Raw genomic sequence first — 18,658 nt, 5'->3', positions numbered from 1 at the left:
TTTTTGTTTGTTTGCTCATTTGTTTGTTTCTGGTTGGGGGGTGGGGAGTAAGAAGGCAAAGTGAGAATTTTAAGCAGGTTCCACGCACAGCACACAGGCAGTGCAGGGCTCAGTCTCAGAACTCTGAGGTCACAACCAGAGCCAAAGTCAAGTCAGTTGCTTAACCAACTGAACCACCTAGGCACCCCGGAAAGAAGAGTTTGTGTGTATAATCACATTTAATCAAAATAATCCTGAGAGATAGCTGTTATCCCCATATTATGGTTAAGGAAATGCAAAAAGCTGTTAATTGATTATAAATATGAGGGGAAAGACTTAATTGTGAACTGTATTTAAATGTTCTAAAGTTTCTTGTATCTTCTGCTTTAAAAGTTGAATGGTTAGAGGGGCACCTCATGGCTCAGTCAGTTGAGTGTCCGACTTCCACTTGTGTCATGAGATCCAACCCTGAGTTGGGCTCTGAGCTTGGCATGGAGTCTGCTTGAGATTCTCTCCATCTTAGCGCCTACCTCTGCTGACATGCAGGATCTGTCTTGCTCTCTCAAATAAATAGATAAAAATCTTTTTCTTTTTTTTTTTAAGTTGAATGATTATAAAATATCCATGTGATATTCTTCCATTAAAAGTGCCTGTTTGTATTTTTCACCAGTGATAGCTTCATGGTTTTTTTTGTTTTGTTTTGTTTTTTTTAAATAATGTAGGCTTGCTTGGGGGATTAAGGAGCAGACATAGTTAAAAAGAAGAAAATAAAATTTCTCCCTAACTTTTTATTTGAGAGAAGGAGAGAGCACAAGCTTATGAGTGGGCCAGGGTTGGCGAGGAGGGGATGAGGGGCAGAGGAGAGGGTAAGCAGACTTCACACTGAGTGGGGCTTGATCCCAGGACCCCTGGGATCATGACCTGAGCTGAAGGTAGATGTTTAACAGACTGAGCCACCCAGGCACCCCGAAATATCTTTCTTGTCATAAGTTAAATTCACACATACTCTGGCATCTCCTTCTGGGTTTTCTTTTCTGTTGGTCCATATCTGTTAATTTTTCACCCAGTATTACACCTTTTTTTTTTTCCCATTAAAACAGCTTTAATATTTAGTAAGGTGGGGCTTTTGGGTGGCTTAGTTGGTTAGGCAGCTGGCTCTTGATTTCAGCTCAGGTCATGATCTCAGACAGTCTCTCTCAAGTAAATAAATAACATCTTAAAAAAAAAATTTTAAGGTACACAAATTTGAGTTACCTAAACTCTTCCGATTACGGTCATTGTCACTCATCCTTGGAAGATTCCACACATTTTTTTCACGTTTTCATCTTCACTCCTATCCCTACAGCACCCTCCCTAATGGGTGCTTACTTGGATATGTGCCCTAAGACATGCATATATTGGGAAAAGCTTATGAAATTTTTTGTGTAGATATTTTTGTGTGTTTTTTCTTTTCTTTTTTTCTTCACATATTTCATGTTTATTTTTTTGTTGAGTTATAATTGACATAAAATTTTAGATTGTACGAACTTATTTGGTACTTGTATACATTGTAAAATTTTCATAATAAATTTAGTTAACATCTTTACATCATTACATAGTTAAACATCGTTACATCTCCATGTCTTACTTATTTTATAATTGGAAATTTGTACCTCTTGACCTTCTTTACCTATTTTGAACCCCCACCTGCAATCTGTTCTCTATATCTGAGTTTGGATTTTATATGTTTTTTAGATTCTACATGTAAATGAGATCATAGGGTACTTGTTTTTCTCCATTTGACTTATTTCACTTAGTGTAATACCTTCAAGGTCCAACTGCGTTGTTGCAAATGTCAAGATTTCATTCTTGTTATAGCTGAATGGTTCTCCTCTTTGTGCGTGTGCCCGTTTGTGTGTGTATATATTCTACATCTTTATCCATTTATCCATCCAAGGACACCTAGGTTATTTCTGTATCTTGGCTGTTGTAAATAAGGCTGCTATGAACCTGTGGGTACATCTATCTTTTTGAGTTACCGTTTTCGTTTTCTTTGAATAAATGCCCAGAAGCAGAATTGCTAAATTGTATGGTAGTTCCATTTTTAATTTTTTGAGCAGCCTTCATACTGTTTTCCATAGAGGCTACACTAGTTACATTCGCACCAACAGTGCATGAAGGTTTCCTTTTCAGCTACACCCTCACTGACACTTATTACCTGTTTTTGATAATAGGCATTCTAACAAATATAAGGTGGTATCACATTGTGGTTTTGATTTGCATTTCCCTAGTAATGATGTTGACCATCTTCTCATATGTCTGTTGGTCACCTGTATGTGTTCTCTGGAAAAATGTCTATTCAGATCCTCTGCCCATTTTTTAATCAGATTGTTTGGGGGTTTTTTGCTGTGGAGTTGTATGAGCTTATTATATATTTTGGATATTAATCCTTACATACACGAGTTGCAGGTATTTTTCTCCCATTCAATAGGTTACTTTTTTCATTTTGTTGATGATTTCTTTTGTTGTGCCAGGAGGTTTTAATTTGATGTAGTCCACTTGTTTATTTCTCTCTTGTTCTTTGCTTTTAGAATCAAATCCAGTAAATCACCGCCAAGATTGATGGTCAAGGAGGTTTTACTGCCTCTCTTTTTTTTCTAGTTTTATGGTTTCAAGTCTTACATTCAAGCTTAAATCCATTTGGGGCTAATTTTTGTGCATGATCGAAAATAGTAGTCTAATTTCATTCTTTTTCATGTGGCTGTCCTTTCTTACGTATTCCTGCCTCCTTTGTCATAAATTCATCAATCATTTATGCATGAGTTTATTTCTTAGATCTTGTTTCTGTCGTATTGATCTATATGTCTATGTTTATGCCAGGACTATACTATTTTAATTATAGTACCCTGTTAATATAATTTGAAAGCAGGGAGCATGGTACCCCCAGCTTTGTTCTTCAAATTCCTTTGTCTATTCAGTCTTTATGTGATTCCATCCAAATTTTAGGATTGTATGTTCTATTTCTTTGAAAAGTGCCTTTGAAATTTTGATAGGGTTGCATGGATTTGGTAGTATGGACATTTGAACAATACTAATTTTTTTTAATCCTTGAGCATGGAATGTCTTTCCATTTATTTATGTTTGTTTATTTAATCAGTGTCCTAGTTTCCACTTGTGCAGCTCTTTCCCCTCTTTGGTTACTTTTTTCTCTGAGTATTTTATCATTTTTGGTGCAATTGTATATGGGGTTTTTGTTTTTGTTTTTGTTTTTGTTTTTGTCTTTTTTTTGCTTTAGTTTTTCTTTCTGATTGTTCATGTTGATAAATGCAACAGATTTTTTTTTTTTAGCTATTTATTTTTTTTCCAATTTATTTATTTTCAGAAAAACAGTATTCATTATTTTTTCACCACACCCAGTGCTCCATGCAAGCTGTGCCCTCTATAATACCCACCACCTGGTACCCCAACCTCCCACCCCCCCGCCACTTCAAACCCCTCAGATTGTTTTTCAGAGTCCATAGTCTCTCATGGTTCATCTCCCCTTCCAATTTACCCAAAAGCACATACCCTCCCCAATGTCCATAAATATTGAATTTATTTCTAATGGGTTTTTTGGTGAAGTCTTCAGTTTTTTATATATAAAAATGTTTTTTCTATAAATAGCATTATCTTACTCTGTAGCTTACCTGTTTTCCCTTTTAATGATTTGAGTATTTTTTCGGTCTCTTTGTTTACCTGCACGGTAGCTTTTAAAAATTTTTTACTCAGTTTCAGGTGTCCAAGATATTTTTGGTATCTTAATTGGAGTTGCCTTGAATTTATAGATTGTGAAGGCGTATTTATAATATTAAGTCATATCAGTGAACGTGGTAGTCAGTTCTTTTGTGTCTGTCTTGTAGGAGAGCTTAAATTTGAGTTTCATCTTTTTTTCTAATCTTCGTATCTAATCCTTTAACTTTTACTGTGTCAGCCAAAACCTCTAGCACTTTGGTGAGCAATAGCGGTGATGATAAACTGATTTTGTTACCTTTTTTCCTCTCAAAGGGATTTGAATTTTCTCCACTTAATATGATGTTTACTATAGCTTTTTGATAAACAACTCTTACAAATTGACTTTTCTTTTCCTCATTTGCTGAGAGAGGTCATTATGAACTTTATTTTTAGAGAGAAAGCACACAAGCGTGCAAGCCAGGGCTGGGTGGGGTGCCTGGGGGGGGTGGGGAGCAGAGGAATGGGAGGAGAGAAAATCTTAATTAAGCAGGCTGGATGGAGCCTGACACAGGGCTCCATCTCAGGACCCTGAGATCATGATCTGAGCTGAAAAAAGGGTCAGATGCTCAACTGACTGAACACCCACATGCCCCACTAACTTAATTTTAAAATTCTTCAGTGCTTTTTTTCTTACCCACTGAGATGGTCATATGGTATTTCTTCTGTAGTCTATTAATGTGCAGGTACACAGATAAATTTTCTTTGCATTACTAAGGTGAACCGTAGTTATTCATTAAGTGTGTTAAGAGTGTATATGTAGTGCACACATGTGTTTTTAATTCCTTTGGAATTCAGTTTGCTAATTTAGGTTATTCGTGTCTGGATAATAACCTTTCTCTTTCTGGTCCTTAGAACAATTTACATAAATGATGCAAAACTTCTTTCCTTTTTTTTTTTCTTAAGATTTTATTTATTTATTTGACAAAGAGATAGCACAAGTAGGGGAGCAGCAGGCACAGGGAGAGGGAGAAGCAGGCTCTCCACTGAGCAGGGAGCCCAGTGTGGGGCTCGATCTCAGGATCCTGGGATCATAACCTGAACTGAAGGCTTAACTGACTGAGCCACCCAGGTACCCTGACGCAAAACTTGAGTTCTTAACAGCTTGATAGAACACAACTAAAAATTGTCTGGACCTAGTGCTTTTTGAGTATAGAGGTTTTGGATAACTATTTGAATTTCTTTAGTGATTATTGCACTATTCTGGTTTTTAATTTCTTATTTATGCTTTTCCATATATCTGTTTTGTTGAGGTTTAATAATTGTTTAGCATGGAGTTAGAATTCTGTCATTGCCTTTTTTTTTTTTTTTTTTTTTTTTTGGTAGGGGGTGACCATTCAGTTTATTTCTGCTGTTGTCTTTATTTTCTCCTTGGTTACTCGGTTGCCTTTTTTCTAGCTTCTTGAGTGCTTATTAGCTCTTGGTTGTTAGACCTTTTTTTGTACTAAGTTAACTATGTTGCTTAAGTTTTGACATAGAAGATTTTCTTTTAACTCATTTCCCAATATTTTTTCTTCTCCTCTCATTTGATTTCTTTATTGAAAGCATATTGGGTAATATGGCTTTCTTGGTTTCTAGAGTGGGTTTTTTTTTTAATTTACTTTCTTTAGAGCAATTTTAGGTTAGTAGCACAATTGAACACGTAGTAGAGTTCCTTATTATCCACCCCCCACAGCCTCCAATACTATCAATATCATCCACTAGGGTGTAGTATGTTAATGTTTATTAAAATCAGTGATCCTACACTGACACATCATTATTACCCACAGTCCAGTTTACATTAGAGTTCATTCTGGTGTTACCTATTCTATGAGTTTTAACAAATGTTAATGACATGTCATCATGATCGTGTGTACAGAATAATTTCACTACCCTGAAAGTCTCTGTGCTCCACCTGTTCTCTCTCTCTCCTACCTCCACCCCTTGCCCCAAGCAACCACCCATCTTCTTAACTGTCTTACTGTATATAAGTACCTCATTTTCATTCTAGTTTATTTTACCTTCTGAAAACTTAATATATTTTGAATAGGACTTTTTCATATTTTTATTGCAAATGAGTTATTGTCAATTCAGAGATTTTTGTATATTTATCTTAGAGCCAGGTGTATTATACTTTTTTTTTCCAACTAAAGGTAAGAGAATTTCTCTTTCCCAAATATACCAGTTACTTCATTTCATTAATGTTAGGTATTTGTTGAAATACAGTGATTGTAGACTCCCCTTTTGGTCATGATTTTAATGCAAGTGGCTTTAGAATAATATTTACTAGTTTTCAGTAAGTTGTCCTTTATCATTTATTGTTGTTTCTAGGATTTTTGTTTTTATTTTTTTAATACTTCCAAACCATCGTAATTTTCAGGATGTGATTTGATCATGCCAAGTAAATTGGTGTGCTCCTATGATTTTTTTCCCCCAGTTTGTTAATAGAAATAATTACTTTCTTATAGATTTCCCAGTATTAACCTACCCTGGCACTGCTACAATCAGTTCTCCTTGGTCAGAGTGTATACAGTGCAGGATTTTCTTGGCTAATGTTATATTTAAATTTTTAAGATTTATATTTATAAGTAGCATTACCTGCTTTTCCTTTTTGATCCCTTTTCTTTTGAGTTTTATTATTAATAAAGAGCTTTTCATCTTTTCCTGTGACCTGAAACAAGGACGTAATAATTCTGTGTTCTTTAAAACTTATGTGGTGTTCTGTGAAATTATCTGGTTGGGTGTCTTTCAGATGCTTCTACGGTAGTTGGAATATTCATGTATGATATGTTTCTTCTAGGGAAAATTATAGTAGTCTTAGGAAATTATTTCTTCTAGATTTTGGGAATTGGTTGCAAATCTTCTGATCATGATTATGTTCTTCCTTAATGCTAATTTACATTTTGACTTTTTCTTAATTCTCCTTGTTTAGAGTAGTTGAGAGGATTTTTCTGCCTGTTTAGTGTTTACATTTACATTTAATCATGTTTTTTTGGTTTCATTCAGTTGAACTTACACTTTACTACAGAAATGCTCATATATGTATAAATGTTTATCTGATGTACATGTGTTTATATAGTTTGAGTAGTGAATTTATTCACTACCCAGTTGTTGACGAGCTTTTTGATCTCTGAAAAGTATATCAGCTCTTGATAATTATGTATATGCATTTTTTTCCTTTTAAATATTTTCTGTGTGTATTTTGCTACTTTATTACAAGGTCTCAACTCTATATTTAAAACTGTGTCTTAGACACTTTCTATTATATTAAAAAACAGATCTCCATACGATAAATCTACAGTATGAATGGACCCTAATTGAATGGTTTTCCAATGGGTGGATGTTGAATTATCACTAATTTTTCCTCATTAAAGTAATCCTGTAAAAAAAAAAGTAATCCTGTAGAGAACATTCTTGTACATCTTTGTAACTATGTAGGCGAGATTCTGTGGAGTGAAATATCAGCATCAGGAGGTTGTTTGTATTTCTTTCCTTTTTCTTTTGTTTGCATTTTCAGTTTTGATGAGAACCAGTAACTTGCCAGCAAACCATTTCTAATTCCATTCCCAACACTAGCGTGATAGGGTACTTTTCTTCACACCCTTTTAACATCTATACTAAGTCTTCAGCTGTCACTTACAGGAAGAATAAAAAGTTTTCATTTAATGTATGCTTCCTTGATTTACTAATGAAGTTGAATATCTAATTATGTTATCTGTATTGAGTTGTATTAATGGTCATGTTTATTTTTCCATTAGATTATCTTACTGATTGTAATAGATTTTTGTATATTAAGGATGATAGTTTTTTAATGCCTTACTTTGCAAATTTATGCTTCTAGTTTATCATTTGTGAAAATGCTGACTTTTGGTTGATTCCCCGGAACTGCCATTTGTGTTGACAGTTTTTTCTTAATACAGTAACTGTCAAAGTAATAAAATAATTTGGGGAAGGCTATCATCTGTGACAAAAGTGCAAAGTAATACTAAAATTCCAGTGCAGGGATCATCTTAATTGTTCCTAAAAGTCCTCAAAGCAAATCACCTATGGTTAAAAATAACATCCTGGTTTTGATCCATTCAGAATACACATCTAAGTCTTTGATAGGTTTTCTCTGATTAAGCAAGGACAGTCTAAATATTTTATAGGCAGCGTTTGTTTATTGCGCAGAAAGGTCTGTTACTAAAAAGTAGTAATTTTTAGGAAAATAAGTTTTTCGATTAGACTGTGCTGTACTCTGTACTTAATGTAACTATTTGCCGAAGTCATATGTTTTAGCCTATGAAGACAACTTTACAGTTGCTAGTTTATTCATATATCTGTTGATATTTCATGGCATTCTTCATCTTATAATTCAGCATTTAAGGTTCATTTGTTTGTAAGTTTTTCTTGTAAAATATTAGTTACTAGTTTTGGCCAGAAGCAAGGTAGAGTTTTATTTTAAATTGCAGATTAGATATATATAAGGAGAAGGTGCAAAAACTTATCAAATAATTTTCTTCAGAGTTGACTTCTATAATTAGATTTGAAGATTTGTTATATTAGTTAAGGCATTAGTACAGAATTTATATTCCTTTTTGAAATGTTTCTGTTTCTCTTAATGCCAAGTGTTGAAGCCTTGCTCTTTAAGAGAAACTTAGTGGGTACTGCAGGACAATGTTGTAATGAACTCACTAGACAGCTGTGTTACCTTGGGCATGTTCCTGTACTTCTTGTGTTCTGTTTCCTCTTCTTATAAAGTAGAGATAATAAATAGTATCTACCTTGACAGGGTTGTTAACAGAATTAATTTGGGAATTGATATAAAGCAATTAACAGTGCTTACCACTCATTGGTAGATCAGAAATTTATCTGTCCTTATTGACATCTAGACTGTCCTGAATATAGTATCTTTGACACAACATTTGTGTGGGTAAAATATGGTCTTTAGAAGAAAATTTGAATTATTTCTAGCTTTTTTTTACTTCCTGGATCACTCTGAGCAGTTTACTAACCCTCCTAAATCTTGGTTTTCTTATTTGAAAAATGGGGATACTGTTCATACTGCTTTGTCGTATAGCTGTAAGGCTTAAATAAAATAATAACTAGTGAATACTAAATTTCTTACTGTTTATTTTACTGGTTTGTACATTTCTCCTCTTTATCCCTATTATTTGGTCCAAGTGTACTTTGTCCCTTTTTAATTCCATCTTTTCATGAGTTTGTTTCTGATGAACTTCCTCTTTTCTGAGTGTTCTTTAGCAGATGTTACTTGGGAAGTTTAAGTATAATTTTGGAACTTAGCAGATTTTCTCTTCAGTGCAGTTCGGAGATGCTACTGAGATCTTTTAAAATTATATACATATATATATATTATGAAAGAAATAGAAACCTCTGTCTTCCTTAGCAGGATTTACTTTGTCAAATAAAGCAATACTCATACAGTTGAAGCTTTCATACATCTCTAAATCACATCACCTTTTGGTTAGATTTTAAAGTAACAGCAAGCTAAATATTTTTCAGCAGTTACTATAATGTTTGCTCCAGAGAGATTGTAGTTGTCCTATCCTGCACACAGTGTTAGAATAAGTTAAAGAATTTAACATACCTTTTGAACTCTTTTAACTATCCTGCTATACTATGCGGAGTCCATTTTGTAAATAGTCACGTGGATAACTTAATCTGTATAAGAGGAGACAAATGTTTTGTTATCAGAAAGCTCAAATTTTATCAGCTTTTTTCTTTGAATTCAAATGGCTGTTTATAATTCCTTCTTCACAATAACTCCAGTTTTCTTCATGGAAGTTTTACAAAAACTTCCCTCATCTACTTATGTGAAAATCACATTAATTTGTGTCCTTAAATCACCTTTTCTTGTTCTCCATCCCCACGTTTTGCAGAACCACATTTCCTTATATCACTTAGCATATTTAGTTTGACTATTGAATGTGTCTGAAATTGAGATTCATCCTATAATCCATTGTGTCTTACGATCTCCATTCTCCAGGCAGCAGTTATGACTTAGTTGTATATGACTGAACAACAAAAAGTGCCAACATCAGAAGAATGAATTCCAGTGGTTTGAAAGAAAGTTCTTGAAGTAATGGCATAGCATGTTAGCTTAGGGATAAAATGACTATGGTGAGAGGGTAGAAAAAGCAATGAAATGATGTGTGTTGAGCCACATTCCCAAACCAGAAATCAAAAGTAGGTATGTGCTATTTCTCAATAAAGTTGATGAGGAAGAAAAAGAAGGTCATCTTTAAGTACAGATAGAAGATAGTTAAGGACAAGTGCTGGTGATTTTTAGTTTTTTGTTTTTGTTTTAATAAATGCTGCATTACCAATATTTTTGATACCAAAGAGGATGATGGTGTGTGGAATATATTGGATGTTGGCAGCTCTCATATAAAAAATGGTCTTAGTGTGAAGTTTAAGGAACAGCTTAACTATTTTATTTGCCTTTGTACTTAACCAGAAAAACTGAATTGTGATAAAAATCAGTGTCTAAGACATAAGAATATGTCTTTAAGATGTGTATCGTAAAATCTGAGTACTAAGAAGTATGTAATAGTTCGAAGATTATTTTACTTTTTCATTCTTAGAGCTATGTATAATGTTTTGTCATAGATTTGAAGAAATGTGATACATACATCTTCTCTAACCCTCTTTCAAGCATACTTTGTTACTGACTAAATAATCTGGTACCTGGAACTGAACTTAATACCTTTGATCTCATTCAGTAATTAATTCATTCATGATTCCTTGTAAAAATGAACTTTTTAAAAAAACTCTTTATTAAGGTATGATTGACATATGAAACTGTATATATTCAATGTGTACAACCAGATGATTTGGTGAATAAATGCATACCTGAAAACAGACCAAGACACCTGTCACCTCTCAAAGTTTCTTCTTACCCCTTTTATTATTATTTTATGTGTATATGTATGGGAACCTTGTAAAACTCCAAAATCAGCATTTATTTGAGGCATCATCTTTATTGATGCCGAGGTTTTACTAACAACTTTTAGTAGGTTCTTAGTAGTTCTTCTGAGTCCAAGAGTGGGCTTATATTCTGTATCAAACTAGTGTCACATAAAACTTTCTCACCCATTTTGTGTTGAGGCGTTTAGATTCACATTTTATCACTGTTAAATTTCACCTTCATTATTAAATTCTATCATCCAAAACCCGTCCTTTCTAGTTTCGATAGCTGCATCTTTATGGCATGTCAGTCTGGAGCTTTGTCCAACTTGATGTAAATATTCAAGTTATTGAGCTCATGATCAATCCACATAATATAACATTAGTATCTACTTCATATATTTTAGCTATAAGGCAGAGCTAAAATAATCTGTGTTGCATATAGATTATCTTGGTGCATTAGTTACAAAATTACCATTTTTAGGAGAAACATTCCTATCTTTATACTTCTGAGATACTTTGTAAAATACAGAGATTCTAAAACATCAATACGTCCATGTCACTTTTGAAATACTTTTAAAATAGTCTATTTTTTCAGTTTTGTCCCTACTGCTTACACTGGTAAATTATTCTAAATGACTTAAACTGTGAAAAGTATGCCTGTTTTTATACTTCTGATTTCTTTATATATTGTTAATGAAACTAATGAAAACTGATACTCACTGTCATAACGCTGTTAAATAATTTGAATTTTTTTTTTTAATTTTTTTTCTTTAGAAATCAATGTGGACTGAGCATAAGTCACCTGATGGAAGGACTTACTACTACAATACTGAAACGAAACAGTCTACTTGGGAGAAACCGGATGATCTGAAAACACCTGCTGAGGTAAAAGTTTGAGGCTTTAAAATTAGGGATTGTCAAATAGATTGAGTCATTTTTTTTTTCTTAGGAGTTTATGAATATTTGACTGTTAGAAGGACAGACCAATTTTGTTTATTGATTTTTGCCCCTGTTCAGTAACCTTACCGTGTTGCATCAAATTAAAAATAAATTGGAAGAGCAAAAGGACTCTCTTTCTGCCCTCTATTCTTTAAATTCACATTTTATTAATTATTTAAATATTTTATTTATTTGTCAGAGAAGGAGGGCATACACAAGCAGGGGAAGCAGCAGGTATAGAGAGAAGCAGGCTCCCCGCTGATCAAGGAGCCTGACTGGGGACTCGATCCCAGGCTTCTGGGATCATGACCTGAGCCAAAGGGAGATACTTAACCATTGGAGCCACCCAGGCATCCCTGTATTCACATTTTAAACTTTTCCCTTTAAGCAAACCTAGGTGATTGAAAATGTCTTCCAGTGGATTTTTAAAAATTTTCCAGTGAGTTTGAGGTAATGGAGAAGGAATTAAATTAAAAATACTAAGTATCCTCCTTTTAGAGTGGGAAAGTGTCTATGTGGACAAAAACCCCTGCAAAGTATGTGTATTTCTTTTTGAATTTTATCATTCATGATATATAGTGTGGAAATTAGATTGAAGGAGTAAATTGAATAAGCACTTTTATAAATGGTTTAATTAAGAACTCTGGAGTCCTGAGTAAGAGTTGATCTGGCATTTCAAGCTATAGTTGGAGATTTTTCCAGGTTGGCAACACATTTTATTTTCTTTCTTAATGAAGGAGTTTGAGGATATAAAAATATTTTCTAGGCTACCACAATAATATGCATAGCAATACTTGGGATGGGAGGTTGACAGAGACTGGTTCTTGTTTTTGTTTTTTTTAATCCCAGTACTGATACAGGTAGTTATTTTTTCTTTAAATATCATCACCAAGACACCATCTAAATAGGAGTTTTCAGTAGCATTCTCATGCACGCCAAGCGGTTTTGTATATTAGGTTTTAAGTATATCATACTTATTTTGTTTCCTTACATAAGATAGTTTGCATAGGTTTAATAAATTATTAGTCATAAAACTGATACCTAAGCATGGGTAAACCACATTTTGCTTTTTCCCAATTTTTTATTTTTCCTACTTTTGTTAGTATTTGAGAAGTCTGTGAAGTATGTATGATAAATTTTACCTATGATGGGGTGTAAATGGCAATAACAAATAGGATCTGAAATTTACATAGACCTGGTTTTGAATCTTGCTTCTGCCCCTTTATTAGGTATATTATCTTAAACAAGTTATTTTCTGTAAGTAGCAGTATAAATTTGAAATAACAGTATGGATGTTGCGGTATTATTGTAAAGATTAAATAATATTTCAAATAACATTACCTACTAAGTATTCTGTAACTGGTGGCTTATCTCAAAAGTGTTTGAGTTGTACAGATTGATATTTAGGGAAACAGTAATGTGAATGATGAGTGATGCTAAATACATTACTGTTAACTGAAGATTTTTATTTCCCTTTAGCAACTTTTATCTAAATGTCCCTGGAAGGAATACAAATCTGATTCTGGAAAGCCTTACTATTATAATTCTCAAACAAAAGAATCCCGCTGGGCCAAACCTAAAGAACTTGAGGATCTTGAAGGTAACACAGAAAAAAATAATTTTTAATGTTAATTTTTTACATATCTATGTCATTCACCTTGAAACAATCCTTTATATATAGGATTGTTCAAACACAGGTCTTATTTTTAAAAATTAAATGATTAGAACATTTTAAATGGTGTAACAGTTTTATGGGCTCTTATTTTCTTGTTGCTCTAGATATCAGTTCTATAGATTTTAAATAGATTTTTATTTGATTTGATTCCACTGAAACTAGGATACCAGAATACCATTGTTGCTGGAAGTCTTATTACAAAATCAAACCTGCATGGTGAGCTGCTTTGATAATTCATTTTCTGTCATTATTTAACATTTTTAGAGTTTATTACTAATAATGTTCACTAACCATGATTGGGCAAATCTGCAGTGAGAAATCTCTAATTAAAAATTCATTAAAGGGTTATATTATAAATGAGCTTGTGACTTTTAAAATTATACTTTGATTAAAAAATTAATTTACCATTGGAAAATTGAATAAGGGCATCATGTACAATAATTTAAATACAACTGAGTGTTGGTGTATACATACAATATATGATTTAACGCATGTAGCAGATAGCAGAGAGCCTTGAGTTCAGTTTAAATTTTTTAAGATATTGTCAGACTATACATTTTTTGCTAATATTATTTTAGCACAACATTGTAAAATAACCTTTATGTTATGGGAGAATTAAACAAAATGTCCTGCTTTACTTACAAAGGGAGTATTTTTCATTATTCTCAGCTGTTCAAAATATCCCTGAAAATCTGGAAATACTACCTAATATGAAACCCAGTTCTTCAAATAGCAGAGATTAGAATGCGAATTGAAAAGTTAGTTCTTTTACTCTATAGAATCTGGTATCATAAATTATTAATTTAAAAGCAGTAGATTTTAGAAATGGAGGCTATAATAGTCTGCAGTGTGGAATGACCTCTGACAGTAAAGAGAATAAACATTTCCTAAAGGCTCTGTGGTCTTAAGTCTAGTTACCTTTTTCTTGTGTCACATAATTAGCTTATTAGATCATCATTGTAGCCTAAAAATATGTTAATTTATGTTAGTAATGATGACTTCTTTTTGTCAGACATTCTCAACATACTTTCAGAAATGGTTTACATTCAAGGGGGATAAGTTTTTAAAATATTTTCATAAAGTTCAGCTTTGTTACTTTCATGGACCACCTCATTCGCTAATGATGCTGAATACTTTTGTTACCCATAAAGAAAAATTTACTTTAATACTGAATGCACATCTTTAAAGCTTTTTAAATTTCTATACTAGCATTGGCTAATAATAATATTGTAGATAGGTAGATTGCCATTTTATTTATGTGAGAAATATCAAGCTCATTTCTGATATAACCCTACTACAGAATAGTTGGTGTGTATAACTATCTATCTACCTGTCAATGCTAGTATTTTGTGCTGGAATTTCATCATGAATTTGGTCTCATTTTGAATTTGGTATCTTAAAAAAAAAAATGGTTTTACCCCTGGGGAAAATACTGTTTTGTTCTAGAATTATACAGATATTTTCAGAGAGTTTTTGCAGTAGCCAGCAGCCTTTGGGAAAGTAGCAGTGTGCAGAGAAACTTTCCTAAAAACTGCTGTTATTTAAATTTGTCTTCATTCTTTAATTGCTGCCCTGGAACTTTGGAGCAATAATTTGTTCTGAAAAAGTTTGTTTTTTCGGATGGTAAATTAAATCTTATTATATGAAATTTCTCTTTATCTCCCTTTAATGTTTATTTTCATTGATTTAAAAACCATGTCATATGTGACTTTTCTTTTTTCTCTTTAATAGCAATGATCAAAGCTGAAGAAAGTAGGTAAGTAATTTTGAATATCAGTACGATTTACAAATTTGGTGTCTCCTGTATATAGCATTCTTGTTTCAACTATTTGCTTTATAGTATAAGTAGTATTTAACATGAGGGTGATTGTTTGATGTCTTTGGAGGATTGGGAGCAGGGAGAAGGATATTTACTCAAAATATACAAATGACACTTTACTAGACAGTGATTGTTAGAATTTGGATTGCATCCTTTGAATTGAAGGCTTTTATAGAAAAGTCCAAAATTTGGTTTGATTTAATTTGGGAATAGGTGAAATATATATGTCTTCCTGTATTCAGGTTTCCCTTTTAATATATGAAATGGATAAAATTTAAACTTCTTACAGAAATTTATGATGTATATAATACAATCTGATAGTAGAGCATTTTGTGAACGAAAACAATTACTGGACTTTTGGAAGTGCAGAGTGTTGCATGAGTCCCTATCCTATATTATCCTGAATGTTTGCTCTGTTAAATCAAAGTAATCCAGTTTCATTCTGTGGTTTTCATCTTTTCAGGTGGCTTATAGTTTGCCACATTGCCTTTCTCCCTTTTATAGTTTCTCTTAGTCATTTGATTTTGTGATAAAAACTAGTATTTTTTGGCTTTCTAATCATTACTTAATGAGATGACCAGTTTTTTGTTGTATTTTTAATGCATAGTAAGCAAGAAGAGTGCACTACAACATCAGCAGCTCCGGTTCCTACAACAGAAATTCCGACCACCATGAGCACCATGGCTGCTGCGGAAGCTGCTGCTGCTGTTGTTGCTGCTGCAGCCGCCGCCGCTGCCGCCGCCGCTGCTGCCAACGCCAGTGCTTCCACCTCTGCTTCGAATACTGTGGGTGGAACTGGTCCAGTTGTTCCTGAGCCTGAAGTTACTTCAATTGTTGCTACCGTTGTAGATAACGAGAATACAGTGACAATTTCAACTGAAGAACAAGCACAACTTACTAGTACTCCAGCTGTTCAGGAACAGAGCATGGAAGTATCCAGTAATACTGGAGATGAAACAGCTAAGCAGGAAACCGTAGCTGAGTAAGTTTAGTGACTTTTGTACATCAGTACCAGACTTCATTAATGCAAGAAATTGCCAGTTCATGTTGTGGCCATTGAGTGTTTAAAATTTTTTTGTGACTCAAAACATGAGAATTTAGATAATGAATTATTATCTAAAATAATCAAGGCTGAATTTTGCGAGGTCATGCTCTTACACTGTTGGAAACTAATCCTCAGAAGGTTTAGGAAGCAGAATTCAGAGGTAGAGGATGCGGTACAAATTTAAAACAGGGTACCAACCACCTTAGTAAACAAGATAAGTCAGTCCTGGAGCCATAATTTTAAATCAAAACTAATGCAAAATGTCCGTGATTATTAAAATAACAAAATTTTAAATAAAGACAGGATTAGTACTATTTTATTTTACAACAGACTCAAATATGACTTAGCAAAGCCCTGAAAGGAAGTGCTAGTTTGATCAAATAGAAGCAAAAATTAAGTAGACAAAAATATTTAGTAGGGTGTATGAGCAAAACTGTTACTGTAATTAAGTTGCTATAATTTTTTAATATGACAGCTGCATCTGCCAATTTATAGTTTACATGTACTTAGGTTCCATGTCATGTGGTCATATTTCATTTGGCTGTGCTTTATACAGATATTTAATTTGAGCCATGCTTCTTGATTTTAATGATGTTCACATACGTTTTAAGAAACTGTGAACCATGGTGTCAAGTTTCAAACATGATCACCCATCTTAATATTTAGACATACTGATCTCATCTTCCAACTCCTTCTTGTAAATATATATTTTTTTAATTTTTCTTATGTGTTTCCCAAAGTTGAAAATCACTTTAAAATTTTTCCTGTTTTAGAAGTTGAAAAAGGGGGGCACCTGGGTGGCTCAGTGGGTTAAAGCCTCTGCCCTTGGCTCAGGTCACGATCCCAGGGTTCTGGGATTGAGCCCCACATTGGGCTCTCTGTGCAGCAGGGAGCCTGCTTCTCTCTGCCTGCCTGTCTACCTACTTGTGCTGTCTCTCTCTCTCTCTCTCTCTCTGTCAAATTAAATAAAATCTTGAAAAAAAAAAAAGTTGAAAAAATCCTTATGGTATATTTGAAGGCATAGAAGAGTAACGTTTTATTTACATCTTTTGGCCCTTTTTTTTTAATTTATTTTTTTAAAGTTTTATTTTTGTTTTTTAAGAGATTTGAGAGAGAGAGAGAGCACATGTACTCATGGGGGGGAGGGGGATAGAGGGAGAGGGAAGGCAGACCCCCAAGCCCACTCCCCGAGCCCTGAGCCCAACATGGAGCTCCATCTCAGGGATCCTGAGAGTGTGATCTGAACCAAAAGCAAGAGTCGCATGCTCAACTAACTGAGCCACTCACACACCCCTGTTTTATTTTTTAAATAATCTTTACACCTAACTGGGGCTCCAGCTCACAACCCAAGATCAAGAGTTGCATGGTCTGGGATGCCTGGGTAGCACAGTCATTAAGTGTCTGCCTTTGGCTCAGGTTATGACTGAGCCCCACATTGGGCTCCCTGCTTGGCGGGAAGCCAGCTTCTCCATCTCTCACTTCCACTGCTTGTATTTCCTCTCTCACTGTGTCTCTCTCTGTCAAATAAATAAGTCTTTAAAAAAAAAAAAGTTGCATGCTCTTTCAGCTGAACCTGCCAGGCACACTCCTTCTGCTCTTTTTCTATGCACTTAAAAATATACGCATTATGGGGTGCCTGGTTGGCTCAGTGGGTTAAAGCCTCTGCCTTCAGCTTGGGTCATGATTCTAGGGTCCTGGGATCAAGCCCCACATCAGGCTCTGCTTGGCAGGGAGCCTGCTTCCTCCTCTCTGCCTGCCTGCCTGCCTCTCTGCCTACTTGTGATCTCTGTCTTTCAAATAAATAAAAATCTTCAAAAAAAAAAAAATATGCATTATATCTATTTTAAACCTATATGTGATATCTTTTATGTTGACATACCCCATCATGTTTAATGATGGCATGTTATTTCATTATTTACATATCTATAATTTTAGTGTTTTGATAGATATTTAAGCTTTGGGGATAATATTTTTAAATATCTTTTTATACTCCATTTTTTTCTGCAGTAATTTGTTTTTCATAATTTTAACAACAAACAGTTCCTGTTTGTTTTCTTTCTAGTATTTCCTTAAGTGCCTGAATCATTATAATCCTTTTATTTTAATTACTGCATTATAGACCATTTATAGCTGTTACTTTGACTGGGGCTACACTATTTCTGATAATTTTAAATAAATTTCCCAAAGTAAGGTTACTTGACTCAGATGGTGGGAATATATTTTTTGTAGTTGTTAGTATTTGCTCTAGTCCTTCCTTGAAGTATTCTACTTTTTGTTTACTGCATTTTTTCCCCTTTATATATAGGAAGGGATGTCAGGATTATATGACCTTTTCATTTCATAAAGACCACCAAACTGGTAGAGTTGATAATTCTTGGGTATGTTAATTCTTTTTGTTTGAGATCAGTGTTTGGCATACTTTTTTTGTAAATTATCAATTAATATTTTCAGTTTTATGGATCATAAATTCTGTCCCAATGATGCAGTTCTGCTAAGGTAGCACACAATAAGCCATAAACAGTATATAAACTTTGAGTAAAAAACTATTTGCAGAAACAGACAATGG

General features: G+C 33.7%; 1 protein-coding gene across 8 annotated transcripts in view; it reads left to right on the top strand.

Moving 5' to 3' along the window:
- The window catches only part of PRPF40A (pre-mRNA processing factor 40 homolog A), a 56,746-nt gene that overhangs the window by 20,075 nt on the left and 18,013 nt on the right, over positions 1-18,658 (top strand). For 4 of the 8 annotated variants that reach the window (XM_044242078.1, XM_044242075.1, XM_044242074.1 and 1 more), the window contains exons 6-10: positions 11,389-11,499; positions 13,033-13,153; positions 13,391-13,444; positions 14,960-14,984; positions 15,655-16,029. In XM_044242078.1, the coding sequence (XP_044098013.1) occupies positions 11,389-11,499; positions 13,033-13,153; positions 13,391-13,444; positions 14,960-14,984; positions 15,655-16,029 (686 nt within the window). The remainder of the gene's footprint in view (positions 1-11,388; positions 11,500-13,032; positions 13,154-13,390; positions 13,445-14,959; positions 14,985-15,654; positions 16,030-18,658) is intronic. The other 4 variants (XM_044242081.1, XM_044242080.1, XM_044242077.1 and 1 more) reach the window with 1 other exon arrangement.

The sequence above is a fragment of the Neovison vison genome, chromosome 3, assembly GCF_020171115.1.
Source record: "Neovison vison isolate M4711 chromosome 3, ASM_NN_V1, whole genome shotgun sequence".
Classification (NCBI taxonomy): domain Eukaryota; kingdom Metazoa; phylum Chordata; class Mammalia; order Carnivora; family Mustelidae; genus Neogale; species Neogale vison.
This window is presented reverse-complemented; position numbering and strand designations above follow the sequence as displayed.